A 27957-nucleotide genomic window follows, 5' to 3' on the forward strand; every position below is an offset into this window, starting at 1 on the left:
CCCTTCTCCCCTCCCTCTCTCTTTCGGTGTCCCTCCTCCTCCTCCTCCGTCTCCCTCCCTCACTCCCCGCCCGCCCCTCCGCCGTCCCCCGGCCCTGGCGAGGGAGCAGCGAGGCCCCGAGCGGAGCGGAGCGGGGCAGCGCCGGGCATGGGGCGCGGCTCGGCGGGACCGCGGCCCCTCCGCGCCCCCCTCTGCTGCCTCCTCGGCCTCCAGCTGGTGCTCGGCGCTGCGCACCCAGGTGGGACCGGGCCTCCCTTCTCCCGCCGGACCCCTCCCTTCCTCCGACCCCCCACCTCAACCGCTTTCCGCGGCAAGGAGCGAAATCAGTGCGGGGAGGGATGCGGGAGCTCCCCCGGACGAGCTCGGCCCCCTCAGCCCGGCCCCGCGGGGCGCTGCCCGGGGAGGGGGGCGGCGGTACCCCGGCGGTGGGGGTGGGGGGGGCGCTTCGCTCTGGCGCGGCTCACATCGCTCGGATTTATTTTCTGCCGGGATGTTTTATTTGGTTTTATCGCGGTTTGTTTTACTTCATCCTCCTTCGGTCGCGGTTCGTTCCGCCGCGTTTTGTTTTCTCCAGTTTCGCCGCGTAGTGTTTTTTTCCCCGTTCCGCCGCGTTTTCGCTCGCTTTTATTAGTTTAACTCCCCGCGCCGTGCGGCCACGCAGCGTCTGGCGAGCCCGGCGGAAACGCTTCCGCGGCCGCGGGGGGGCCCAGGGCGGCTCCGGGGGAGCGGCGGGGGGGGCTGGCGGCGGCCGCCGGCCGCAGCGCCCCGCGGTCCAGCTCCGGCCTTTTGTCTCCCCGGGGAGGGCAGTTCATGGAGGGGGAGGTCGGGAAGGGACCAAAGTCTTCTGTTGGTGTATTCCTCCCTCTCCCATCTTTGACACCCCCCCCCCCTTCCATCTCCCAGCGTGTTAATCCTATAGAAAAGTGCCCCGCGGGATCGGGGCCCGAGTGGGTGTTTGCAGACTTCCTTTTTTTTTTATCCTGTAACTTCTCACAATAAAGTCAACGGGTTGTATTTTTTTTTTTCTTAAACCTTCTGAAAACACCATGTGCCAGACGCCTGAGGCTCCTTGGGAAGGCCCCTGGAATTGCCATTTGAGACACTTTTTACCCCAGGATAGTCTAGCACAGAAGCAAGGAACTGCTTTTGTTGCTTCCTTGGATTAATTTGGCCCCATTGAGAAGACTTTTTTTTAAAAAAAAGGCAGAATTGGCTACTTTTGCCTGAACAATAACAACTGTAAACCCTTGGCCTATTTTATTAGAGTACGTTTAGCAAATTCAAAGCAGATTTGGAAATGGCAGCATGGGAGGGCACTGTTGCTTTCCTCCCGCCTTGCCCCCTGCTTTCCCCTCTTCCCCCCCCCCAGCCCAGGGGCTCCCTGGGGCTGAGCATCACAAGGGGCCAACCTTGCGTTGCCGTGGTGCTACGGTCCTGTGCCAGGCGAGGGGTCCAGCCCTGGAGTGGAGCCACACAGCTGGGAGAAACTGCTTGTCTAATAGATGGAGAAAGGAGGAGGCAATGGGGAGGGAGACCCACACACCCCAGGGTGTCCAGGAGAGTAGTCTCAGGATTTGCTCCTGGTTGGAGACATCTCAGCCAAACCCCCAATTTTCCACAGCTGAATTCCTGTTAAACCTCCCCATAATTTCCTTGAGGATGTGAATTTCTCCTTTTGCAGGTTTAAAGGGGGGGTTACTTGCTTTCGGCAGGGCTTAGCTACCTGTAAGGACCAATTCTGGCTGTTTCGCCCTGAAAAATGTTGGTGGGATCCAGGTCTGGCAAGTTCCCCTTGCCCACGCAAGCCCGAGGTGCCCGCGCAAGCTCGAGGACAGAGGCACCTCTGTCCCGGCTGGTTTGCGGTGGCAAGGTGGGAGTCTGGTGGCAGCCGACCCCACGCCAGGGCAGGGTAAGGAACAAGGCGGCTTTGAGCTCCCTCCAGCCCACACTGCTGTGCTGCTCCCACTGAGCATCCCAGCGGCGAGTGGGTGCAGATACCCTCATTTCTTCATCCCCACCATGTCCCCAGTTTGCTGCTGCTCTCCCTTTGCATCGCCCCCAGCTCAGACCTGGGGCAGGGGGCACTGATGGAGGTGCACTGAAGGAGGTGCCACGTCCGAGGTCCCCCAGCACCAGGCTGGGTTTGCAGCTTGGAAAGGAACCTTGCTAGGATTTTGGGATCGGGGTGGGTTAGTCCCAAGCATCCCTTGAACGAGTGGTCTTCACAAGGATGCTCTTGGCAGGGGCTTCAGGGACTTGCGCAGTAGGTGACAGTGCTTTCCCTAGGGAGCTGTTGCTTCCTCGAGGGGGTTGTGCCAAATCCTTGCCTCTGGAACAGCTGGGAAGCTGGAATGGAGCTTTTGACAGGAGATTTGTGGCTCCTTGATGGGATATTGCCACTGGCTGACCCATCTCTGCACCATCGCTTGTGCACCCACGCGCCTGTGGTGGGGAAACTGAGGCAGCAGCTCCCATCCCACTGTGGCTGCAGGCGGGACAAGGTCCCCATGTCAGTGCAGGGACGTGGCACTGCTGGTGCTTTGGATCAGCTTCTCCACCCATCCAGTGCCCTGTGTGGGACTAAGTCCCTGCAGCCGCAGGCCAAAGCTGCCATGTCGGTTTTGCAGCATGGGGAGGGGGCGAAAGGGACCCATGGAAGAATTTACAGCCTGTAAAACAAACAGAGCAGCCTTTGCGTGAAGCTCCCTCCCTCTTTTCCTCTTTGCAATGGAAATAGCTTGTTGCATGGCAAATGCAGCTCCACAAAATTATAACTCGGTGGTCTCTGGATTATGTGGCAGCAGGAAAGAGTAACGGAGGTGTCGGCTTTGCTGCTGGAGGCACAGTGGCTCCGTGTCTGGCAGGGCATGGGGGATAGCCGGGGACCTTGCTGCCCCAGCACACTTTCAGCCTCAGCAGTCGGGCGGGGACGAGGCGGCCGGAGGAGGGATGGCTGCTTGCGCAAGAATTACAAGAATGAAAAGCAAAAGAGATTTAGCCTGCCGTGCAAAACTGTCCCCTTCCCCCAAAGCCACCCAGAGTGCGCAGTGGCCCCAGGAGGTTTCCGACATGAAGGCGCTGCCCCAGGACACCTTGCTGGCACACAAGAAGGCATTTTCAGGCGTGAGGTCCCGGTGATGTTTAAAGCCACGTTGCTGGTTTCTCTCTTCCGCTTTCTGGCTGGATTTTGCATGTTTCCCTGTGGGGCAGAGGCACGCTCCTGCCTTCCCTCTTTCTTAAATATTCTCCAGTGAACATTTCTGCCCCAAAATCAAAGCAAATGGCAGCTGATGGGGTACAATTGCTGTCTGCTAAATCATCTTCTCTGGCTGATAAATCTGTAGCAGGGAGACTCACTCCGGTACCTCCATGCGTGCTCGACGAAGGACCGTTGCCCCACGTCGGCAGCTCTGCTGGAGGTCCCAGCACCGCTCGTTGGTGCATCTCAAGCACGGCTGACTCTTGGGTGGGAGCGGGAGCGTGTGTGGTGGCCGCCTCACAGCCCCCTTGAGCCTGTCCTGACCCAGCCATTTCCTCAAAAGGTTGTTTAAGCAATTTGTAAAATTTTGTTCTTCACGTGCGGCTGAGAAGCAGGATTTTAATTAATTTAAACTGTGCCGAAACTGTGGAGCATCGACATTTTTCTCATTCTTAAGATTGCTCAGAGCCCAAAAGAGACCCACACAGATGCTCTTTTTCTTAAAGAACCCATCTTTAATTAATTAAGGATTAGAAAATGATTAGTGGATTGACTTGCAAATTCTTGGGAGTACTATTTAGCCCAGGAGCGAAAGTTTGGCTGTTTGCAGGAGGTACAGGGTGTTCTTCAAGCATGATGCGCCCTCCATTCCCATCCCGGCAAGAGCTCAATCCTGCACCCACCTCGTGCTATTGCAACAGGGACGTAAATGGGATTTTCCGTGTCAAATGGCGCATTTGCAGGATGATGCTGAGACTGGGAATGGGGAGATCAAGCCCTTTCATTTCCTCTGCCTGAATGCAGACACTGCAACCTTGGGCTCTATAGGCAATGGCCCCATTTACCCCAGTCTTGCCCTTCGGTGGTGGGCATGAGGCAAGCAAAGAGCATGCAGTGAGAAAAGCTTCATGTCAAACATTATTTTAATCTAAGAAGAAAAAAAAAAAGCTGTGGGATACCAGGGGCTGGTCCTTGCTGTGTGAATGTGCTTGGGTTTGGTGAAATGGGGGTTCCCTGTCCTGAGACACCAATGGCACCACTCAGGGTGTTAATAGCAAGAGTGGTGTCGGAGAAACAAGGGAGGAGAGATATGCAGATCTTTTTTTCTTTTTTTTTTGGAAGTTTCTTTAGTAGTTTTGAAAAATTCAGGAGTTTTCAGCCAACTGTGCTGGAACCGTGTCTATGGGCACACGTGTTGGGGCTGTCCCGCGTGTCACATCACACCCTTGAACGTGGACATGAATTTGCTGGCCAGGGGTTTCTGCAGTGCTGGTGGGTGATGCTTCAGGGTGAGCAAATTGGCAACGGTCAGATGAGCCAGGGCCAGAGTACTCCCCCTGGGATGTGGCTGAGGCTGCCACTGCCAGGATTTTGTGTCTGAGTGAGAACATGTATGTGGGACAGGATATTCGTGGCAAGCCTGGCCACTGCACCCTGGGAGGGATGCTTTGGCACGCCCCGCTGTGCTCTTGGTTGGGTCTATTGCGCTCCTCCATCCCAGGCTGGAGCCTGTTAGATGGATGGTGCTGCCTTCCTCTCCCTGCATTCCTGGGGAGTCAGCAAACCTGAGATTTCCACCTCTGGATGTGTGCAGGGCTGGAGCCTGGAGTGGGTCTGGGGGAAATTTGGGGAAAATTTATATCCTTCTACCCTTTGCTGGGTACCAGACGGCAGAATGCTGGGGCTCCCAGCTCCCTTGTCCCCTGCCAAGGCTGTGGATGAGTCACTTGAGCTGCCCACAGGCAAGCATCCCCCATGGAATGCATTTATTTGTCTGCATCCCAGGCAGGGTGCAGGGAGAACGGACTTCTTAATGTCTGTGGAGAGGCTGAAATGCGGTATGTGGACCCCATCCAAAATCTTTACAAGGCAGCAGAGAGTAAGCAGGGTGGTAGGTAGCCTTCATGGTCACGGCCAAGTAAGGAGCTTGTCTTGTACAGCTCCCACCGTATAAACAGCGGTTTCTCTCTGCACCATGAGGCGAGCCAAGAGGAGTTTCTTTGCTCCAAGTGCAGGTCCTGCTGCTTCATACCCTCAACCAGGCCATCAAGAGCTTCACTTTCTTCCCTGTAACAAGAGATCTGCTCCTTACTCCATGAGGTTTATTTTTAAAAAAATTAAAAAAGCAACAAACCCCCCTCTTCTATTCTGGTACTTGGCTTGGACTGCCCGGAGCCACTTTCAGCTGAGTCTGGCCCCAGCTGAGCACCAGGGATGTGCTGGGCCAGGGCGAGCCTGTGGGATGTTGGGCAGCATTCCTGTTTTAATGCAAACCACTATATTAGGAGCATCAGAGGTGACTGGGTTGGTGTCTGCCATTGGTTCTCGAGCAGATGGGAGCTGGTGCTCCCTCCTGAGCCAGAGGCTCACGGCATGTCCTGGGGTTGCTGATACCATCTGCATTTCCCTCCCTTTTATTGTTTGTTTGGGGTTTTTTTTTGATCTGAAGTTCCTCTTTAAGGAATTGCATAGAGTTCATCGGTGCCCAAAAGCGTCTCGCAGTGGGAGGTAGAGCATCAGTGCCCTCCCTGTGGACTGGGGCTGCTCTCGTACCCCGTGGTCAACGGCAGCAGAGATGCTCCAGCTCTGCTGTCGGGAGCTCCCATGGGTACAGCCGCTGCTTTTCTTATCACCAGTTCCCCTTCCCAGCCCTTGGAGGGCTCCTTCCTTGGGCCAAAAGTTGTTGCTCTTTATGGCCTTGGCCATGATTTTGCTCTTTTCCACACTGAAACCTTGGGGATGGCATTAACCATGCCTGGACTGACTGCTAGGGGTGTAGATGCCAGCGGTGGTAATGCTGGGCTTTGCTGGGAACTTCTTTCCAGGAAGGGGGTTTTGGAATATTTCATCCAACAATACAGAATTTAAGATGGAATGGGGGCATTTCTGTGCCCCTGCAGCATCCATCGGTGGAGCCAGCCAGGCATAGTGCTGGGGCACAGCCCTGGGGTCCTGCACTCCCAAATGACACCAAAAGGTGAATTTTTGGGCCAGATCTCTCCCCATCCCTGCAGTTCCCTCCCCTCCTGCAGGGCTGTGCAAGCTGAGCCCATTGGGCTCAGTTTGTTGGGTGAAACCCTCCTGTATTTGACGAGCAATACTTTTTGGTTCTTTTTCTGTTGTTTTTTTATTCCAGGGGGTTTTGCTTCTCTGCTGCTGATCTTTTCCCCCCAAGCTTGGTGCATCCCCACCTTGTTTACTGTGAATGAGCTGCCACTTCCCGCAGCTTTTCTTCCATTGGTGGGTTTCAGAGCAGCTGCTCATCCTCAGGCAGCAATAATGGGCTGAAAAGCCGGCGGTTTTGAGCAGGTGTCTTGGGGCTACTGTGCCCTGTTTTCTAGTGAGTGCGAGCACATGAAACCAGGAGGTTCAGGCTAAAAGGAGGTTTCTTTATGCACCATCCAAGTGAAGGGTGGGTTTCTTGCTGCTGGATGTTATGGGTAAAACTTTTGCATGGGCCCCAAATCCCAATGAAGGTGTTCATTAGCAGGCTTACTTTCCTTGCATGAGTGTCTGCAGCCCCTGACGAGCTCCTGGGTCTTGGAGCCCCAATGGACCCCGATTTGCTGCTGCAGCTGGGGCACCATGCTGTGCTTTGAGGATTTGCTGCCTTTGCTGGGTGGTTTGGAGCAAACCACATCCATGGCTGTGTCTGCAGCACAGAAACCTTCAAGGAGGGGATTGTCCCCGTTGCTCTATGCATGCTCAGCCTCCTGCGCTAGTGGGCTTGGAGCTGTTTTTTCAGGACACCCCAAATAAAGGGCAATGCTGAGTTAGAGCACCAGGCGGGGGCACCTTCACCAGGGCGGCTGCGGGACGGGGCTGAGCCCCAGTGCAGCCCCAGAGTTGCTGTGAAGGGCTCTGCTGTCAACTGGGTGCCGTGATGACCCTCATAGAGGAGCCAAGGCGGTGGCAGGGGATGCGGGCACAAAGCCAGAGTGGCACTGCCATGCTAGGGCCAGCGTTTGCTTTGGGTGCAGTCAGATGAAATTGTGGCCAAAGCTCTGGAGCTGCTCCAGCCTGGGATAACTGGGATTGGGGTCCAGCCATAGCTTCAGTCCTCTCTTAAATTTGCTCCCTGCATTTGTTGCTGGTGGGAGGGTGACAAATGCAATGGAGCAGGGGTGCTCTGGGTGTCCTGGTGTGGGTGGCCAGGCTGGGATGCACTCAGGGCAGGGTGGTGCCATGGACACCATGCCATGCCGTATTGCTTTCCATGTCTACCATCACTGATGGCCACCTCTGTCCCCTGGAGCCTCCCCATGTCCGTTGCCTCTCTCATCCGGTGCTGCCCACGTTCCCCAAAATTGTAGGTTGTGAAGCTTCCCTTATTTGCTGTGGGTTGGTAAAGCTGTTGTGGGAAGGGTTGAGCTGAGTTCCCTTCAGTTCAGACTTTCTGCTGGCTAAAAACTTGCTTTTTTTAATTAAAGGAAAAAGAGAACCTGGAGCCAGGCACAGGGTGTAAAAACTCCCTTGAGGGCTGCCCCAGAGGATCACAGCTTCTCCAGCTCTGCAGCATTCAGCTGCTGGTGCCAAGGCCAATTTCTCCCGCTGTGCCAGAGTGCGAGCATCCTGGTATTTCCCACATGGGGGGAGGAGGAGGAGCAGGACGTGATGGAACAGAGCTGCTCTGAGCTGGCCCTGCTCAAAAGATGTGGGATGCAGGAGGGAGAGGCACAGGGTGTGCAGGCAGCTCCTCTTTGGGGCAGGGAGGAGGAGCTGCTGTTTTTTGCCGTGGTTGGATTTCCGTAGCCGAAGGGCAGTTGGGAAGTTCTGCCAGTGGGGTTTCAAGTCCACAGGTAGGTGCAAAAAAAACCCGAGGAGCATCTCTGAAAGTAGTCACCCGTAACTGTGCCGTGGCTGCAGAGGACAGTGTAGGAGAGGGGGCCCTGGAAGGGACGGGGACATTCCCGATCCCGCTGGGATGCTCCTCTGGAGCTGCCTCTGCAATGGTTGGTTCTACTCTCTGTGATACCAGGTTGGCAGAAGGGAATCATTGATACAAACTGGTCCCATTCCACCCAACTCCGCAGCCATCCCATTCATCAGCAGCCGGGTGGGAGCGGGGAAGAGTTCACTCTGGCGCTTGGTTTTGGTGCTGAGCGTGGTTGGTTGAGCTGGAGCCGGCCACAGCCAGGCTGGTGCTTGGCGGCACAGTGCCTGCAGCCAGCGTCAGCTGGGAGATGGTTGGGAAGAACCTGGATTCAGCAGATGTAAGGGGTGCCACGCAAAAAAAGACTGGTGGTCTCCTGGGGAGCCATTTCCTCCGTAGGTGACAAAGCCCATTGGGCTCGGCCGTGCTGGGGGCTGGGGTTGGGGAGGCTGAAAGCTTTCAGTGCATCAGGGGCTGGACCAAGTGCTGCTGCCAATGTCACGGACACTGAGGGGGGTCAAGTCAGCCCTGAATTCCCTGTAAATAAGTGAAAGAAAAAAACATATTTTGGGTGAAGCACAGCACGTGCCTTTGCTGACGTGTGTTGAGCTTGTGTTGGTCATAATCCCGCCCCCCCCGCCCCCGCTACAGCCTCGCCAGAAGCAGCTCCCCACCGTTGGTGCACAGTGGTTTTTGCAAGGGGAGAAGATGGAAGGGCTGGGGAGGTGTGAGGGCTGAGCCGGTGCTAAAGCTTTCCCATTCTTCCAGGGCTCAGCAGGGACAGGGGACGGGGACGGGGCGGGGACGGGGGCACATTTGGTGCTGCCTTCTGCCTGCTTCAGGCAAAGGGGCTGTGGGCTGAGCTGCCTGCGGGGGCAGCCCAAACCCCTTAGCCTATAATTTTCTACCTCCAGATCTTCTCTTTTTAGAGTAAAATGATATTTTGTGCTTTTCCGGCCCTGGGACTGCTCCCTCCAGTCTGGACAGCTTCCTCTGAGCATCGTGCCGCTGCGCGGCTGCTGTCAAGCATTGCCCTTGCATGGTGCTGCACAGCCCCGATGCAGCACTGAGCACCCTGACACCGGCTCCTGGAGCTGGCTTCAGGGCTTTTCCGATGCGCTATTAATTTTTTCTTGCAAAGCCAGGTTAGCAGATAATCAGAGAAGAGTGTCCGTTGCTGACCCCTGCTGCTAATCGCCGTGGCAGTGCTAGTGGTAGAGCAGCTTTTTCTATTCCTAATACCAAAAGGACAGTGTTTGGCTCCTTGCAAAGCAGTGTGGCATCAGCCTGTGTCCCAGGGAGGCCTCATACTGCCCAAGCGCTGGTACTTGGGTCCAGTGGGTCACAGCACTGATGCTGCATCTCCCCAGAAGTGCTTAAAGACACCCCCCACCATGGCCCCGGTGCTGTTGGTGGTTTGCACCACCCCTCGCTGCATGCGGGAAGGGGAGCATGATGGGCTGGGTGATGCCATGGATGATGCTGGCACGGCGAGATGGGTGTTTGGTGGAGGGGATGAGCTGGTCTCCTGATGTCCAGGTCAGGATCAAGCCAGCTCCACTTGGTGAAACACCAGCACCAGTTTAAGGGACCTGAGCTTCAGCCAACCAGAATCGGCCCCATCTGGATTTTTGCTTATTTTCTCACTTGCCATGATTTGAAAAATACGTTCCCAGAAATTAAATGTTTCTTCTTCCAGTTGTTGCCTTTTTTTATTGCACGTGCAGAGTCTGCTCTCTGGAGATTGCCACATGAACAAGCTTCGCTTTTCTTTATTTGAGGTCATCACTGATGTCATCTTGGCTGGGGAACCGACCTTTTACATCATTTCTTTTCTGGAGCTGCGTCGATGCTGAAGCTCTGAAATAAAATGGGGTTGTGTCTTCCTCCATTTCTTTTTTCCTTTCAGACACAAGTCAGGAAAGTTCGCTGAGCCGAGATGTTTGTTGCTCGAATGTGCCAGAGCTGCCTGTTACAACATAGCTGGGGCAGGGTGAGGTTGCAGGGGAATAGGAAATGAAAACCTTTTCAGCCCAAAAAATTCATACAATGGCAAAAAACCAAAGCAAACCAAAGCTAAATATAGCGGGGCCCGTGAGTTTGCTTTGACTTCTGGTGGATGCTTGCAGTGGAAAAAAAAAAAAAAAAAAAAAAAAAAAAAGGTTGCTTTTAAAACAAAAAAATCCCTGACAAAAGTTGTCTTGTTGATGTGCTGCTTTGGGCAGCTTTTTTGCTGGAGTGTTGGGGCAAGAAACGGCTTCACGGAGCCTTGAGGGCGGCTTTTAGCTTAGAAAGGTGCTTTTGAAGAAATAAAGTATCTTTTAAAAATGATACGTCAGCTGGAGCAGCGTGTCCCAGTGTAATGTCCTGGCTTTACTGGTTTATACAGGTTTTGAGATGGATTCATGTCCTGGAGTGGCCCTCGGTGATGCTGGGGGTCAGGGAATTGCCATGGGGATGCAGGGTTGGGCGGTCGCAGTGGGCAGGACCGTGGTACATTCATTGAGCCGGGGTTGAGATCAGCCTTTCTCCCCTCCGCAGCTGTGCTAACACTTTATCTGCTGGCAGCGATTCCCCTCGCTCTCCTCCCGCCTCCCAACGCCTGTGCTGGGATTTCAGAGAGTCCCAACAAGACGTTTCATATTTGCTGGGGCTATGCCCGCGAGAGCCGTGGCTGCGTGCAAGCATTTTCCATCACGCCTGTTCACACGATGGAAGACCTTCCTCCGAAGTTCTTGTTTGCTCTGCAGTTTTTTTTAACAGGTCCCCAAATACACATAAAAATGACGGATACGCTCTCTATTTCCCTGCTCTATTTTTCTCCGCCTGGAGCAGATAGCTGGTGCTGAAGCCATTGGCGTGGGCTCCTCTGGCACAGCACTCACTGCAACGCCTCGGGATGCTGTGGCCGGGTACTGCGATGGGAGCTCAATTTTAAATGGCGCTGATGATGCTGTTGGAACGGGCGAGCTCTTTGTCCCGGTTCCGATGCCGAAAAGCCACTTGCTTGTGCTTCACGGGGATGCGACGAGGCTACAGCTGGCTCTGGGTGCCATATCACCATCCATATAACCCTGTCCAGAACCCATCACCCCGAGGACAGGCATCAGGGCAAACCCTGGGGTTATACCTGCAGACAAGCAGTGGTCCCCGGCGTGCCGGGTGCTTTGCACAGGGAGGCACCCCAAAACTTGCTGTGCCTAGAAAGGGGGCCAGGATGCTCTGGCAGGGCTGGGGGCAATGTATGGCACGATGCTGAACCCCCAGCAATGCTTTAAGCCTTTCCTCTTGCTTTTTCCCCAGACTCCAAGGTCTTCCTCATCTACAACACGGGCGTGCAGGGCTGCCTGGAGACGAAGGACTCACTGGTGAGACTTGCCAAGGGCTGCAACACCAGCACCCCAGCCCAGCAGTGGAAATGGGTCTCACGAAATCGCCTCTTCAACGTGGGGGCCATGCAGTGCCTAGGAGTGTCATGGCACGGGGCCAACGCCACAGCAGGGCAGCACCCCTTGGCCACCTACGAGTGCGACCGCGAGTCTGTCAACATGCGCTGGAGCTGCCGTGGCCTTGGGGAGCAGCTCTCGCAGCATCTTGGTGCCCGCCCAGGCAATTCCTCCCTGGACAGAGGGGACCAGGCGCGCGGCTCGCAGTGGAGGACGTACGGCACCGAGGAGGATCTGTGCTCCGTGCCATACTCTGGTAATGCCTTCTTGGGTGTTAGTATTATCCTGTAACCCAAACCAGCCCCAAAACATGAAGCCATGGTGCTGCAGCAATTGGGTCCTACCCAGCTGCAAAACCAGGCAGGATTGGGGCAATGGGGATCAGCCCCAGGGAGCAGGCAGCCCCTGCACTAGCCAATCTGCACCCCTCACCCCAAACCTCCCTCCAGCCCCCCTGCAGACACAGCCTCATGCAAGGCTTCTCTTTCTCCGCAGAGATTTACACCATCCAGGGCAACTCCCATGGGAAGCCATGCACCATCCCCTTCAAGTATGACAACCAGTGGTTTCATGAGTGCACCAGCACAGGGCGGGAGGACGGCCATCTCTGGTGTGCCACCACCCAGGACTACGGCAAGGATGAGCGATGGGGCTTCTGCCCCATAAAGAGTAAGTGGCGGGGAGCGTCCCACAGGGAAAAGCAGAAGCCCCATGTTCATCCCTCCTGGGGGCTTTCCTGCCTCTCCCTTTCCCTCCTGGCTCATCCCTCCTCCCATGAGCAGCCTGCAATGCTAGAGCAGCTCCACTGGCTTCTCGTTATCTGGCTTTTGGAGGCTATTGGGGTTTTTTGGAGCCATGGATGGGGCTGCATTGGGTGCTCACTGTGCTCATCCCCGCAGGCAACGACTGCGAGACCTTTTGGGACAAGGACCACCTCACCAACAGCTGCTACCAGTTCAATTTCCAGTCGACGCTGTCATGGCGGGAGGCCTGGAATAGCTGCGAGCAGCAAGGAGCCAACCTGCTCAGCATCACTGAGATCCATGAGCAGACCTATATCAACGGTGAGACGATGGCAGCCTGGCTGCACACCCACCCTCCTCACTCGGGGCAGAGCTGGTGGTACTGTGGCCATTGCCAATGCCAGGTTTCTCTGCTTGCCCTGGGTGGTTGGTTTGGGGATGGTGACAGGCTGGGGGTTGAGCTGGGGGAACTGATCCTGCGCCTCTGGATGCTGTCCCAGGGCTGCTGACAGGGTACAGCTCCACGCTCTGGATTGGGCTCAACGACCTGGACATCAATGGAGGATGGCAGTGGTCAGACAACTCGCCCCTCAAGTACCTCAACTGGGAGAGTGGTGAGCTGGAGGCGATTATAGTGGTGATGGGGGAGGCCATGGAACAGTCTGTGACCACTGGAGATGGCCCCATGGCAGGGGAGGTGGCCCGGGCTGCTGTGAGGTGTCCCCTCACTGCCTGGGGATGAAGAACCCTGTGGGGCTGCAGAGCATCCTGGGACATCCATAGGGCTGGAGGGAGGACACAGGACGCTGGAGAGGGAATTGTCCCTCTGCAAACCCTCAGCTGCTTTGGGGATAACCTGGGTTGAGCACCCTCAGTTGGAGGGTCGTTGCATCCCAGCTCAATACTACAGTGTGGCTGCGGCGTGGTCCCCAACCGCAGACACCCATCTCTAACCCTGGGGTGCTCAAGGGACAGAAGGACCTGTTGCAAGGGCTGCTCTGGTGCCCAGTGCTGTCACCCAGAGGCCCTCCAGGAGGAGGTTTGGGGACAGACTGCAACAGTTCAGGTCTGGTACCGTGTCTCCCCACAAGTGCCATCCAATGTTTGTAGGTAAAGTAACGATGCTCCAGGTCCTTGTGGATCAAGGCGCAATAAATAATCCCGGGCATGCGGGGTCATGTCTTCATCGTGCAAAACAACAAAATAAATAGATCTTTACTGGTGTTGGAGCAGGGAGAGCTGCACCCTGCCAGTGCTGGCCCTTACACGGTGCCCTGCCTGCATGGGCAGCGTTGCTGGCTCTGTCCCAGCCCCCTCAGCAGCGTGTCTCGCCCTCACCCCACTTTCTAGACCAGCCAGACAACCCCAGTGAGGAGAACTGCGGGGTGATCCGCACTGAGTCGTCCGGGGGGTGGCAGAACCGTGACTGTGGCATCGCCCTCCCCTACGTCTGCAAGAAGAAGCCCAATGCCACCGCCGACCCCTTCCTGACAGGTGAGAAGTGGGGATGAGTAGCACCGGGAATGGGTAGTCCTGTATCCTGGCCAGGCATCCTCCTGTCCCATCCTGGCCAGGGGATGCTGTCTAAGTGCCAGAGCAGCCCGTGGAGATGCTCCTGGTGTCCCCACCTTGCTGGCGTGCTGGGTGTGCGGAGCAGTGATGGAGCTCCCAGGAGGTGCCTAGATTTGGAAAAAGTCCTCCGCAAGGAGCATCCCCTGAGAAGTTCTTGGTGCAACTACAGGTTGGGCAATAGAGGAGGAATCAAGAGGAGCGGGAGGTTCCCCATGGTCCCCAGAGGACAGGGTGCTCTCTGCTCTGCTCTGCTGTCACTCCTTTGCAAACAAAAGGAATTTGTTTTGTCCGCAGAGCTCTAAAGCCACCGCTGCCCACACCTTGCCATTACATGTTACATTTTGGCTGTAGCTTTCCCACTGTTGCTTTGGCTTGGTCTCCTGAGCACCCAGTGGGACTGTGGTCCCTGCCCATGATCTCTCCCTGCCAAGGGGAGGGTTGGAGAGCAAGACAGGAGCCCTCAGGCTGCCTTGTGTCCTGCTAGACTCGTGGTCGGAGGTGAAGGTGGACTGTGAGCCCAGCTGGCAGCCCTTCCAGTCCAACTGCTACCGCCTGGTGGGAGAGAAGAAGAGCTGGCAGGAGGCAAAGAAGACCTGCCTGCGGAGCGGGGGGGACCTGGTCAGCATCCACACCCTCTCCGAGCTGGAGTTTGTCACCAAGCAGATCAAGCAAGGTAAGGGGGAGCCAGCTGTGCCCGCAGCACCCTTCCCGTCCAGTTTTGGGGTCTGTGGAAAGGTCACTTCTGTGTGATGGAGTCTGCAAAGTTGAATTTTAGTTCGTGGCTGTGAAGGGAGTGGAGACCCCAGGTTGGGAGGTGATGTGTTGCTTGGAGGAACCTGTGCTCCAGGCACATCCTCCATCCAACAAATGTAAAAGCCGTTCTTGGGAGCCTGCGGTACTGGGCAAGAAAATATGCAGCTGCAGCTGGGAATGGCACTAGTCCCATTGGTTAATTTAGAAAAGGGTGGGGAAAAAAAAGTCCTGGCCTTGCTGGAGGAGCATGCATTTCTTACTGCTAAGTCTGCCTGAAACATAATTGTCCCCTGCAGCAGATCAAGTGAAGGGGGAACTCCTGCCTACGGTGTCCCAGGTTTCTCTTTCCTAGTCTAGTTTCAACCAGATGTAATTGTCTGGGTTGAAGTTTCCCACGTTGGGATGTGTCAGAGCTGAGACAGTACTTGGGAAGTTTCAGCCTGAGCAATTGTGCATGGTGGTACAGGGGAGCACCCATGCCACCATCCTCCGGACCCCGCTTGTGCCACCCCTCATGAGGGTCACCCTCAGCTCAGGTTTTGCTGTTCCCATACAAATCCAGCCCCTCCAGCCAAATGATGCTCCTGCAAGCCTGCAGTGAAAGAGCCTTGGCAGCAAAAGCTGCCACGGGGACATTCGGGGACCCAGACTTCAGCGGGGACCCGGGAAGGGCTGGGGGCTACAGGGAGTTAATGCTGAGGGAGACAGGAGCTGTAGGAGGGTGGAGGAAGGAGGGGGACGTGCCGGTGGTCCCAGGCTGGGAGCAGATGAGGATGGGAGGGAATGGTTGAAAACCAGTAGCTCGTTGGACCTGAGCCCACAAGTCCGGACTTTCACCATTCTGCTGCTGCCAGCACCTCTCTGAAAACTGCTGGCAAATGTTGCTGCGTTTTCCCCTCTGTGGGTCTGTCCTTGTGGGCAGAAGCTGCCCTGCCCTGCCCTGCCTGCTGGCATGGCTGAGCCCTGCAGCACCTGCAAGGGATTTTGGCAGATGCTTTGCAGAGCTCGGTCTCGTCATGGAGGCTCATGTCACTGGCGAGGTCTCTGCAAGGTTTCAGCCAGGCAGAGGGAATTTCACTCCCTGACCCTCCTGTCTTGGCAGATGTGGAAGAGCTCTGGATTGGCCTAAATGACCTCAAGCTGCAGATGAACTTTGAGTGGTCGGATGGGACACCTGTGAGGTTCACCTACTGGCACCCCTTCGAGCCCAACAACTTCCGCGACAGCCTGGAAGACTGTGTGACTATCTGGGGACCGGTGAGAGCCTTGGGCAAGGGGTTCATCCTGCACCCCTGCAGAGAGCACTGCAGCATCCTCATGGCTGGGGAAGGGACCTTGGGGAGCATCTCTGGCTGGAGTTGAACCTGGGATAGGAGGGATCCAGCACAGCATCCTTGGGGATTTGGTGTAGGGAAGGAAAGTTTGTGGACCCAGCATGGAGGTGGATGGGCTGGGGAATTCCTGGCCTGTTGGCTGGGCTCAATCCTGCTCTTCTTCACCCTGTGCAGGAAGGGAGGTGGAACGACAGCCCATGCAACCAGACCCTGCCGTCCATCTGCAAAAAGCCCGGTCGGGTGAGCCAAGAGAAGGAGGAGGATGACCACGGGTGCCGAAAGGTGAGGTGGCTCTGGCTGCTCCACATCTCTGCCTGATGCTCGGGTCTTTGGGATCCCAGGGGACCTCTCCCCAAAATGATTTCGGGGAGCCCCAGTGAGCAGCACCCAGAGCTGCAGGTCTGTGCCTGGGGGCTGCTGAGCCCCTCACTTCTGTGGTTGCATGAAACTGCGGGAAGAAACTGGGATGGAACACATGTCTCCATCGTCCAAGATCCTCCCCCTTGGGCTGGCTGGGTTGCCAACAGGGATGTTCTTTTTTTTTTCCCTTGCCTCACTCCGTGCCAAAACCCAGCAGCAAAGCTGCTCCGTGCGGGAGCCCGGCAGGATGGATGTAACTGCTGGCCCTGTGATGGCAGGCTGCATTCTCTGTGCAGGATACGGGCGTTTTGGGGACATAGCCACCAAACTGGTGGATTCTCACCTGGACCATGCTCTGCCTCAGTTTCCCCAGCTGTCAAGCAGGGCTGAGGCTGCCCCATTTCCACACTTGCTGGGAAGTTGCTTTTGTGCCTCTTCGCAAAGTCTTCGAACAGCAACCCTGGCATCGCCGCCTCCCTTGAATGTCTCCCAGAGTTTCAAAGCAAGCCAGCGTGCACTCGCGCTCAGACTAGCAAGCAGCCCCTCCAGGCTGTCTCCCTGAGGTGCTGCTGGGCTCCTCCCAGGTCTTTACCCTGTCTCAGCAGAGACAAATTCCAGTAACCACTTGGCTCTGCAAGAGTTTGGGGGGAGCGCAGCAGCTGGGTGAGCTGGCACGCCAGGCCAGGCTCGGGGGGGGGCTACCAGCTGGAGTCAGAGGAGCCCCGGTGTTGGCGGGTGCTGGGGAGGAGGCGCTCAGTGGCAATGTGCCACCACCCATCCTGCTTGTCTCTGCAGTAGTCCTGAGGCCTTGCAGGATGTCCCCATGCAGATTTAACCCCCTCCTGTCTCTCCAGCCACAATCTTACCCTGGCCCTGGGTGCCCAGCAGAGATATGCACTCGCTGGGAAACAAACTGGGAGTGATAAATGAACCAAGGAAAGGCCTTTTCCCATCCTTCCTCCTCCTCCACATCCTCGATGGGGCCATTTGCCACTTGGATGCAGAGGAGGTGGCATCTCGCTTGGAGGATCAACTCCAGTCCTTTCCAGCCACTGTGCTGTTTTTTCTTGGTGGCTTTGCTGCTTTTTCTCCCTCTCTCCAAAATCCCTTTATTTTTGGAACAGCCTTGAAGGAAGCAATGAGGGATGGAGGTTTGAGTGATGGGGAAGGCAGAGCCAGAGAGGAATGCAGGGGCACACCGGGATTGGGAGCTGGAGGCAGCAGTTGGGGTTGACGGTCCCATCCTGGCCCCTTTTTGGATCACAGGGGCTTGCTGTGGTGCTCAGTGCATGGGAGAGGACCCATATGATTTTAGTGATGCTGAGGCCCAAGGCTGGCTGGGGACCCCTCTGAGGACATCAGGGACATGCACTGTCCTATGCAGGGCCCCTTTCCTGGCTGCTCGGGGGCATCCACGCTGTTCCTGGTGGGACCCAGCCAATGGGTCCATACCTGGGTTTGCTAACTTTGGGGAAAGGCTGCAGGAGCAGGAACTTGGGGGGAAAAAAATGGGATTTGGGGTCATTTTCCTCTTGGTCTCCCAAAGCTGCTTTCCTACTTCCTTCCCCATCCTGCTGCTGATGCTGCAGATAGCACAGGTCCCCCACTGCCCTTCCAATGCCCAGGGCACCCAGAGGTAAAATCCTAGTGATGCTTCTTCCTGTGCCAGGAGGGTCTCTGAGCCTGGGACCACTTGCCTCCCTGGCTGAGCCCCTTCACCCTTCCCACCCTGGCTTGCTCTTCCATCACGTGCATGTCCCCTCTCGCAGATGATTCCTGGGGCCACTGCCAGCCCCGGGGCTGCCCCACTCCCTGCTCTGGCAGAAAACAGGCGCTATTGTGTCTCCAGCCCCGGAGAGGCTCCAACATCAACATGGTTAGGGATTAAAGCAGGCTGCGGTGGGACTTGCTCTGGATTCAGCCCCACGGCATATAGAGAACGATTGTGTTCCCGTCCCCGGGCCCTGGCCAGGGCTGGACGTTGGCAGGGGTAGCCATTTCCCCAGCTTTGAAGCTGCCTGGGTGTTTGTTTTCCTTGCAGCCATGTGCTCTGGGGCCAGGGGCTTGTTGGAGCTCCAAGCTGAGCAGGGTGAAGCCAGGGTGGCTGGGGGCAGGAGACCTCCCAGGAGAAGGCAGAGGTGGTGGCAGGGGACATGGGACATTGCTTTCCCCTCACCCCCTCCCCCGTCCTGGGGTCCCTCCTGGGATGAGCAGTAGCAGACATCCCCTGTCACCTGTGCCCAGGGCTGGAAGTGGCACAGCCCCTCCTGCTTCTGGCTGGGCGAGGACCGTGTGCCCTACAGTGACGCCCGTAAGATGTGCTCCGACTACGGCTCCACGCTGGTCACCATCACTAACAGGTCAGTGCCACACCAGTGGTGGTGGGTTTGCCCCAAAATGAGCCCCCACGAGGAGGGGGGGGATGGGATGCAAGAGTCGGGCTTTGCATGCATGGGCTGGAGCATTGCGGGCTGCTCAGCACCTCAGGTCGCAGCATCACCTGCTCTCACCACCCCTCCAGGTTCGAGCAGGCCTACGTCAGCAGCCTCATCTACGGCTGGGATGGGGAGTATTTTTGGACAGCACTGCAGGACATCAATGAGACAGGCGCTTTCCGCTGGCTGAGTGGTGACGAGGTCATGTACACCCACTGGAACCGTGACCAGCCCGGTAAGGGGGCGGCCGTGGGTGGGATGGGGATGTCCCCTCCCTGCGGGGTAGGTGCTGGCTCTGCCGCCCAGCACAGTCCGACCCTAAGGCTGGCATCCTCCCCACTCCCGTGGGTGCTCCAGGTTACAACAAGGGTGGCTGCGTGGCCCTGGCCACCGGCAGCTCAATGGGGCTGTGGGAGGTGAAGAACTGCAGCACCTTCAAGGCCAAGTACATCTGCCGGCAGAACCTGGGCACCCCGGTCAACCCTGAGCTGCCCAGTCCCTACCCCACGCCCAGCCTTGCCACCACCTGCCCCCCAGGATGGAGCTCCGATGCCAAGCTCCGTCACTGCTACAAGGTAACGGTTGCTAGGGGGACTTGCCCTGGCCATTGTGGGGGCTGCATGTGTCTCCCCAGTGGTGCGGGGTTGGGGGGATGAAGGAGCATGTTTTGGTGCTTGCAAAGGGCGGCCCAGACCCCGTGAGCCTGGGTCGGGCTGAGGGATGGCAGCATGTCCCAGGATGCTGCTGACTGCAGGGTGGGGACGATGTTCTGCTCCTCTCCTGATGCTGAGCCCCCTCTGCTGCTGGTTTCTCCCTCCCCAGGTGTTCAACTTTGAAAAATTGCAAGAGAAGAAGACGTGGATTGCAGCTCAGGAGTTTTGCCGGGAGCTGGGGGCCCAGCTGCTCAGCTTGGGCAGTTACGAGGAGGAGCATTTTGTCGCCAACACCCTCAACAAGATTTTCGGGTGAGACGCTGGCTGTACCAGTGCGTATCCCACTGTGCAAGAGAGCTTGGCACAAGCTCACACCCCTCCCCGTGCTCTGGCATGCGTGTATGAAGCATGGATGAGGCTCTGCAAAGTGTGAATGTGTGTACAGAAAGTGCATCGGTTGGTGTGGCTACACCAAGGAGAGGATACAGGAGAAGTGCAGGAAATTCAGCGTAAGTTGGGGATCGAGCTTGGTTTTAAAACTGCTTTAGCCCTGAGCCAGTGTGCACCAAGGTGCCTGTTATCCAAGCTTCTGCCTTTGGGTGTTGTGGGGACAGCAGGCTGCAAAACCAAACAAAAAATCACCAGATTATAAGTATGTTCTTGTATATAAATATAAAAAGCTCTGTTTTGGTGTGTGGGAGGTGTTCTCACTCTTCCCTCTGGCTCCCTGCAGGGAGTCGGAGCCGGAACTCCACGAGCAGCACTGGTTCTGGATCGGCCTGAACCGGCGGGACCCTGCAGGGGACAGGAGCTGGAGATGGAGCGACGGGCTGGGGGTGAGTTCGAGCGGATTGCGGCAATATGAATCCCGTTGGTATTGGGGGTGCAGCAGGTGGCAAATCCAGTGCAGGTGGAAATGCCCAACACCGCCTGTCTCTCTCAACCCCCAGTTTTTCTACCACAACTTTGACCGCAGTAACTACGATGATGACGACATCCGGACCTGCGCGGTGCTGGACCTGGCCTCCCTGCAGTGGATGCCAATGCAGTGCGAAGCCCAGCTGGACTGGATCTGCAAACTACCTAAAGGTACCCGGTGAAGAGACCCCCAAACCCTTCAGCTTTGAATAACCTGGCAGAGGATGGGCTCTGGGATGGTGTAGTGGGTACAGGGGGACCCTCTCACCTCCCTTCTGAAGGTTGTAATTTATGGGAGGATGAGTCCTAATTCAGGGGATAGGAGAGGTACTGCCAGTCCCGGGAGGAACTGAGAGGGCATCTTGCCCTTGGAGCCCACGGGCAAGCATCAGCAGGAGCATCCCAGCCCCACATCCTGCTGACAGCCTCTCCTTGCCCTTTTGCCAGGGGCTGATGTGAAGGAGCCGGAGATCACGACCCAAGGTGCGTTGGCTGCGGCCATGTGTCTGTCCGGTGTAGACCATCCTCCCTGGGCATCTGCCACCCCGTCGCATGCACAAGCGAAGCGTGGTTTCTGCAGGGCGTCCCTGCAGCATTACCCGGAAGAGGATGGATCCTGTGTAGGGTTGTAGGAGCCCAGGCATCCTGCTGCCCCTTGCTGCACGGCATGGCTGCAGGGGCTCCCTGCAGGGACCAGGCAGGATCAGGCCCCTCGGCTGGATGCTGACCCTTTCCATACAGGAGAGGGGCAAAAGCAAAGCAACCCAACCCCTTGGGGCCTGAGGGACGGGGTGCCGGGTGCCGGTGGCTTCAGTGGGGGGTGACACAGCCACAACGTGACACTGGATCCCTGCCTGCAGGCAGCAAAGAGTGGGTGAAGTACCAGGAGGCTGAGTACAAGTTCTTCGAGCACCACTCAACATGGGTGCAGGCTCAGCGCATCTGCAGCTGGTTCCAGGCGGAACTGGTGTCAGTGCATGGCGAGGCTGAGCTGCGCTTCCTGGGCCAGAACCTGAAGAAGGTACTGGTGGGACGGTGACTTTCCTGGGTGCTGATGGGCTCCACTGCCTCCCTGGGCTGCTCCCTCCCTGGCTTCTTCCATCCTGTGCCGGAGGGACATTATTTGGGGACATACGGGCTCTGCTGGGGTCAAGAAGGGTGTTGTATGGTGGCGATAGGTCTCGGTGCGGGTTTGGGGCTCAGCAAGGTGATGCTTTTTGCCACGGTGCGAGCTGCATGGGGGGCTGCCCGTCCCCATGCCCATGGTGGCCATGGCTGTCCCCAGGGACACCCAGTCCCTGCAGGGCAATAGCATGTTCTCTCTGGGCATGCAGTTCTCCAGGGGCCAGGAGCAACACTGGTGGATCGGGCTGCACACCTACGAGAACGACGGGAGGTTCAAGTAAGTCTGAGACCAAGCCACCACGTCCCTGCACATCCCCACGCCACCATCCCCAGCCCACAGAGCACCGCAGCTCAGTGCCTGCATCTTGCAGGGGGCCACCCTGCGGTGCTGGGATGGAGGTTCCTCACCCAAGAGAGGGCAGTGGTGGCGTGTACTCCTGGTTAGGGTGTGCAATTGGTCCCGTTTGCCAAGTCACTGCTCAGCCTCGTGCTCCTGCTGGTTCCTTTCCCAGGTGGTCTGACGGGTCCCTCCTCAACTTCATCTCCTGGGCACCAGGCAAGCCCCGGCCCATCAACAAGGACAAGAAGTGTGTGTACATGACGGCTAGCAGAGGTGAGGGGCTGGATGGGGCTGCGCAGGGGCTCCGGAGGGGCCAGGGGCTGCAGGCTGAGCAGAGCCCTCCCTACCCCAGTGCTGTGAGGAGGTCATGCCCAGCTTGTCTCTCCCTGCAGAGGACTGGGGTGACCAGAAGTGCCTAACAGCACTGCCCTACATCTGCAAGCGGAGCAATGGGACGGCCGCAAAGCCTTCCCTCCCACCGCTGCCCACTCCTGTGAGCGGAGGCTGTCCCCGTGGCTGGTTTCCCTTCCTCAGCAAGGTACAGCAGGATGGAGAGGGGACGGCCACCTCCTGGGCTGCCACCAGTCCCACCAAAGTGGAGAGGGGGTGGCTGAGAAATGGCAGGGTGGAGAGAGACACATGCGTGTGTTTCAGGGGAAATGCTGGAGGGTGCATGCACAGGGATGCCGGGAGAGAGGTGCGCTGTGGGGTTGGGGGGCCGGCAGGCATGAGCGTGCAAAGGGGAGAAGGACAATTGGGGTTGAATGGGGCTGCAGAGGGTGGGTGAGTGGGGAGGGTCCAGGGCTCAGGGTTGGGGGTGGGGGGGAGCTGCATGTCCTGGACCATCCCGTGCCTCTGCCCGTGCAGTGTTTCAGCTTCAATGGCCGCGACAAAGCCGAGATAGTGAAGTGGCCAGAGGCGAAGCAGGCGTGTGAGAGCCAGGGCGCCGTCCTGGCCACCATCGCCAGCCCCCTGGAGCAGGGTAGGCCCCCCCTGCCCCCACGGGCCCTGCTGGCTGGGGACCTGCAGGGGGTGGTCCTCAGCACCTCTCCCATCACTTCTAGCTTTCATCACATCCATGCTGCCCAACATCTCCTTTGACCTCTGGATTGGCCTCCATGACGCCCAGAGGGAGTTCCAGTGGGTGGAGGGCGAGCCGCTGCGGCACGTGAGCTGGGCGCCCGGAGAGCCCTCGGGCTGCGGCGCCTCCAGCCCCCGCGACAAGCCGGTGAGTGAGACTCCTCTGAGGCATCCACCATCCTCTGGGAAGGTCTCAGCCTCGTGTCCCACCATGAGGATGGAAGGTTTTAGTGTGCTGGGGTGGCTCTCCAAAGGCAGAGCAGGAACTGGCCCTGTGGGGTGGTGTCCCTGGGGTGGAGGTGTCCCTGGGGGTGGGATGACGATGGTAAGGGCAGTGCTGACCTCGCGCCTTGGCTGTGCAGACCAACTGCGTGGTGGTGTGGCATGGCTCGCCCCCCCACTTCACGGGGCGCTGGGATGACCGGAGCTGCCTGGAGGAGAAGCACGGCTACATCTGCCAGCGGAGCATAGGTAGTTCGAGGTGGGGGGGACAGCCCCAATCTCTGCTCACTGAGGACCTGCCACCAGTGCCTCATGCTGTGGTGGGGCTGTGGCCAGGGAGCTTGGGGTGATGGACTCAGCCTGGGGGGAGCTCAGGGCGCTGGGGGAGCTTGGGGACATGGGGACATGGACTTTACTTGGGAGGGGAGTCCGTGGACCCAGCAGTTTGTGGGGCACCCCCAAACCTGTGTACACTAGCCTGGCTCTGCATGTCCCATAGGGATGTACATCCTGATGGACAGCCCCAAGATGGGGATGGCACCAGGGTGTCACTGCTTGTCACCGCTGGGGATGTGGCCTCTCTGCCCTCCCTGGTTGCACCAGGATGTTCCTAGGTGCCCATGCCCTATGCACAGTGCTGCCAGGGGCACCCCAGCTTGGGGAGGGGTGGACAAGGGAGTGGCCCCCTGGGATGCAGGAGTGTCCTCCGTGCCTTCTGACCGTGTCTCTTTGCTCCCCCAGACGCGTCCCTGAGCCCCGCACAGACGCTGTACCCCCCCTCGCCCGCTGGCACCCTCTTTTACCACAACAGCACTTACCGCATCCTGCAGAAACCCCTTAGGTGGCATGAGGCGCTGCTGCTCTGCGAGACCCTCAACGCCACCCTGGCCACCATCCCCGACCCCTACAGCCAGGCTTTCCTCACTCAGGCCATCAGCAGCCTGCGGGCTCCGCTCTGGATCGGGTTGGCCAACAACGAGGTGAGGAAAGGGGGCAGGCGCCTGGGGCTGGGATCCCTCAGGGGGTTGTGGAAGGCCCCCAGCTTCTCCTCCCCTTGGTTCTCCAGGGAGGCCGGAGCTACTCATGGCTGATGGAGGAGAACCTCTTCTACACCAACTGGCAGGACGGGGAGCCGCAGCAGGTTGCCGGCTGCTCCTACATGGATGTGGATGGTAGCTGGCGCACGGCCAGCTGCGACACCAAGCTGCAGGGGGGCATCTGCCAGCTCCAAGCAGGTGCTGGCCGGGGGGACGCGGGGGCTTGGTGTGGGGCAGACCAGGTGGGAAGCGACCAAGGGTTGGAGATGGCATCCCCCCAGGGAACTTCTGGAGCTATGTGTGCATCCCTGTGGGGCTGGGTGCCCCAATGTGCTGTGGGAGCCCACCACCCTGTGCCCCCCCACCCACCCCCAATACATCATGTGCTCCCCAGGTGCCCCTCGCGCACACAAGTGGAGCTACAGCGGCAGTTGCCCCAAGTCGCTGGAGGACTCATCCTGGATCCCCTTCCGGGACTACTGCTACACCTTCCACATGGAGATCACCCTGGGGCAGAAAGACGCCATGAGGAGATGCCAGAAAGGTACAGGGGGGCTGTGGTGGCTGGAGAGGGGTGACGCGCCCTTGGAAATGGAAGAGAATGGGGTCCCCAGGATGCCTGTGGGTGCATGAATGGGACCCCTGTCCCTGTGCCCATGTCCAGCCTTGGTCAGCCATCATCTTCTCCTTGCTGTTATGTGTTGGGGTTCCCCAACTCCCACGTGGTTTGTGCATGGTTCCTCAGCTTTGTCCTTTCAGGCACTGCTGTTCCAGAGCTCCATCCTCCAAGCTCTGGGATCTTCCCTGACACTCTTTCCTCTGCAGTTGGTGGTACAGTGTTGTCTATCCAGGATGAGATGGAAAATGTCTTTGTGTGGGAGCATCTCCAGGCATACGAGGGCCCGTCCAAAGGTGCCTGGCTGGGCATGACCTTCAACCCCAAAGGTACAAAGGAAGGAACAAGGTTTTACCCCCTCAGGCAACACCGTGAATTCACACCATGTCTGCAGTGAGCAGAGAACACCCTTATTGGTGGCACCAGTGTGGGGGGCTCATGCCATGGTGTGACCAGGAGCCTCATTGCCTCAGGCAATGCTGGACGTGCCATGTGTGTTCTCCTCTTGGTGTTCCCCACTTGGTGGGCTGGAAGTGGTGGCTTTCAAGCCCATATCCTCTTCTAAGGCACTGAAGCCTGCAGGTTCAGGAAGGTGCCCTGCAGCTCCTGGTCCTCCTCATTCCCCCATCACACCTCCCGTCTCCTTATCTCCCTGTCGCCCTATCACACCTCCCCATCACCCCTCCCTGTGCTTTCTGAACTGCGGCAAAGATGGAGCATCCCCTTCAGCTTCTCCAGACCTAATTCTTGCATTTCCCAGGTGGCACCTTGGTTTGGCATGACAACACTGCTGTGAACTACTCCAACTGGGGCCAGCATGACACGGGGCCCAGCATGCTCAGCCAGAACAGCTGCTACTGGATCCAGAGCAGCAATGGCGTGTGGCGCCTGGGCTCCTGCACCAATGTCACTATGGGGGTCATCTGCAAGATCCCCCGAGGTAGGGATCCCCCTGCTCCCTGAGGTGCCAGGCTTGATATGGGGTGAGCTGGGGGGCCGGGCAGGGTGCTGCAGGGCAGAGCTCTGTCCTGCTGGCAGCACTGGTCACATGTGTTGGGCAATTCCAGTGTAAGGGGATAGCAGGGGCTGGTGCTGGGGTCTGCAGGCCCCCACTGGGCTCAGCGGAGCTTGGGTGGACTGTGCATCTCTCAGTGTCTGGGTCAGCACCTCGGGGCAGGATGAGGCTGGTGGGGTGGTGGTGGAGCAGAACCAGAGGACCCCTACAGCTGTGCATCACCCAGCATCTGTGCTGAGAGCAGCAGAGCATGCAGGGCCGGGGGTGCTGGGAAGAGGGAAGGGTGCCGTGGCCACATACTCATCTGTCTGTGTTGCCATTGCAGTGGAGGAGAGCAGCTTTTCCAGGGCAGGTGAGTGGCACTGTGAGCCTGGGCACAGCACCAGGACCAGGAACTGGCGCTGGGGGGGGGCATGCTGCAGCCCAGCTTGTAGTAAAAACCAGAGCAATGGTGTTTGTGGGTGGGAAATCCCATTTCTGGGTGGCTTTGGCCCTGGGTTAGGACTTCTCAGCAGAAGAAGCCATCCCTCCATGGAGAAGTGTGTCCAGCCATCCTCTTGCTGGGCTCTCCTGCCCTTGCCCACGCTGCCTGGCCAGGCTGGGGGATGGACAACACATATGCTGGTGGGATCCCAAAGATCCATCCCCAGCGGCTGCCTGATGTTCACACACATCAGGAGTGACCCAGAGAGGCTGCCTGTCCCCAGGAGCTCTGCCACAGGCAGACTGTGCCCCAAAAACAAAGCAGACTCCAGTCCTGTCCCTTTCTGACCCATCCTGCCTGAGACCCCCTGTCCGGCTGGAGCCCCACCAGCTGGAGCCCCTCTTGTGGGATGAGACAGCGGGAGATGGCAGGCTGCCTTTCACCGGCCTTTTCTCCTCACTGCAGCTCTGCCAGAGAACACAACAGCCATCGCAGTGGTGGTGCTGTCAACACTGGTGCTGTGTGCCGTGCTGGGCGTCGCCATCTACCTGTACAAGCGTCGGCGGAGTGCGGAGCGGGGCGCCTTCGAGAGTGCCCGCTACAGTCGCACCACCTCCAACCCCAGTGAATCTGCTGAGAAGAACATCCTGGTGTCGGACATGGAGATGAACGAGCAGCAAGACTAACGGCAGGGGGGATGCTGGGGACGGGGACCTGGGGAGGGGGGGGAGGACGGAGAGCATCACACGCTATCCCCATGGCACACGGGGCAGGGGTGGCAGCAGGACCGTTGCAGCAGAGCAGGGAGAGGGGATGAGGTTGGGGTCTGGCCAGGCGGGTGAGTGGAAGGGAGCTGGGGTCCCTCCTGCCCCGTGGGTCACTGCTGCCACCCCTGGGCTTGTCCCCAGCTGCTGGGAGTTTGCCTGCAGCAGCCATGGAGGCAGGTTCAGGGCTAAAAAGGTTAGAGGAAAGTTGCCCCCCCCCCGCCCCAGTTCAAGAGCTTTCCGGCAGCGTGAACAAGCTCCAAAACACCTTCCCCTTGGGAGAAGGAAAAATAGGCGTTCAGGGCCCTGCGGAAGGCTCGTTCCTCCCAGGAACTGGGCTGGTGTCCGAGAAGACATTCTCCTGGGCAAGAGGTCTGTAAAGCCAATCTACCTCCCCTCCACGCACAGCGGCGAGGGCCCTGCCAGCCCCCTGTCCCTGCCACCGTGCCGCTCCTCTCCCCCTCCTTGGCCTCATCCCCCACCTCCGGCAGAAAGCAGCGGAGACACCGTCGCAGCGATCTGAGCGTGGACCCCCCCAGCATCACCGATGGGACCCCCTCTCCTCCCTGGCACATCCCTAGGGCTGCATCCAGCCCTGGCGAGGCTGCGTCTGTTCCCCCTGGGCTAGCAGCCAGAACCTGCCCTGCTTTCTGCTACTTTGGTGTCTGTCCCCCCGTCAAATAACTGCACAGGATAGCACCAGAGCAAACCGCTGGCCAGCCCCTCCCCGGCAGGAGCATCCTTGGCACCCCAGGCTCCATGGGAGGAGCTGGGTATCGCGGCACAAGGCACTGCTGGAGAGCCGGGGCCACCCTCTGTCCCTTGCCGAGCAGGGACGGCGGGGGGCTGGGGTCGCTTGCTGCTGGTTGCCTTGTTTGGGCCAGAAGGACAAGCGTCAGGGCTGTAGGGTGGGGAGCGATTTGGAAGCTTTGGTGGTTACTTTGAAGTTTGGTGGTTGTTCTGTTTTGTTTTGTTTTTTTTAAGGAAACGATAGCTTTTTTTGCTATACTGTATTGAGTGCGTGCTGAATATATACGTTCTTTCACAC

The 27957-nt window shown here is 58.0% G+C and overlaps 1 protein-coding gene across 1 annotated transcript; it reads left to right on the top strand.

The window, feature by feature from the left end:
- Positions 1 to 84: 84 nt before the first annotated feature.
- On the top strand, positions 85 to 27957 carry MRC2 (mannose receptor C type 2). Its single transcript, XM_054801797.1, has 30 exons — positions 85 to 238; positions 11376 to 11774; positions 12014 to 12187; positions 12418 to 12582; positions 12762 to 12875; positions 13612 to 13755; positions 14318 to 14506; positions 15689 to 15843; positions 16095 to 16202; positions 18525 to 18640; positions 18802 to 18950; positions 19073 to 19290; positions 19538 to 19680; positions 20102 to 20204; positions 20319 to 20457; positions 20734 to 20769; positions 21147 to 21307; positions 21621 to 21688; positions 21924 to 22024; positions 22144 to 22289; positions 22619 to 22733; positions 22816 to 22979; positions 23194 to 23302; positions 23795 to 24033; positions 24120 to 24288; positions 24485 to 24634; positions 24916 to 25035; positions 25467 to 25646; positions 26047 to 26073; positions 26611 to 27957. Exons 1-30 carry the CDS (start codon positions 148 to 150, stop codon positions 26829 to 26831), a joined length of 4413 nt encoding a protein of 1470 aa, XP_054657772.1. The 5' UTR covers positions 85 to 147; the 3' UTR covers positions 26832 to 27957.

Source organism: Grus americana, chromosome 22 (assembly GCF_028858705.1).
Source record: "Grus americana isolate bGruAme1 chromosome 22, bGruAme1.mat, whole genome shotgun sequence".
In the NCBI taxonomy this organism is placed as follows: domain Eukaryota; kingdom Metazoa; phylum Chordata; class Aves; order Gruiformes; family Gruidae; genus Grus; species Grus americana.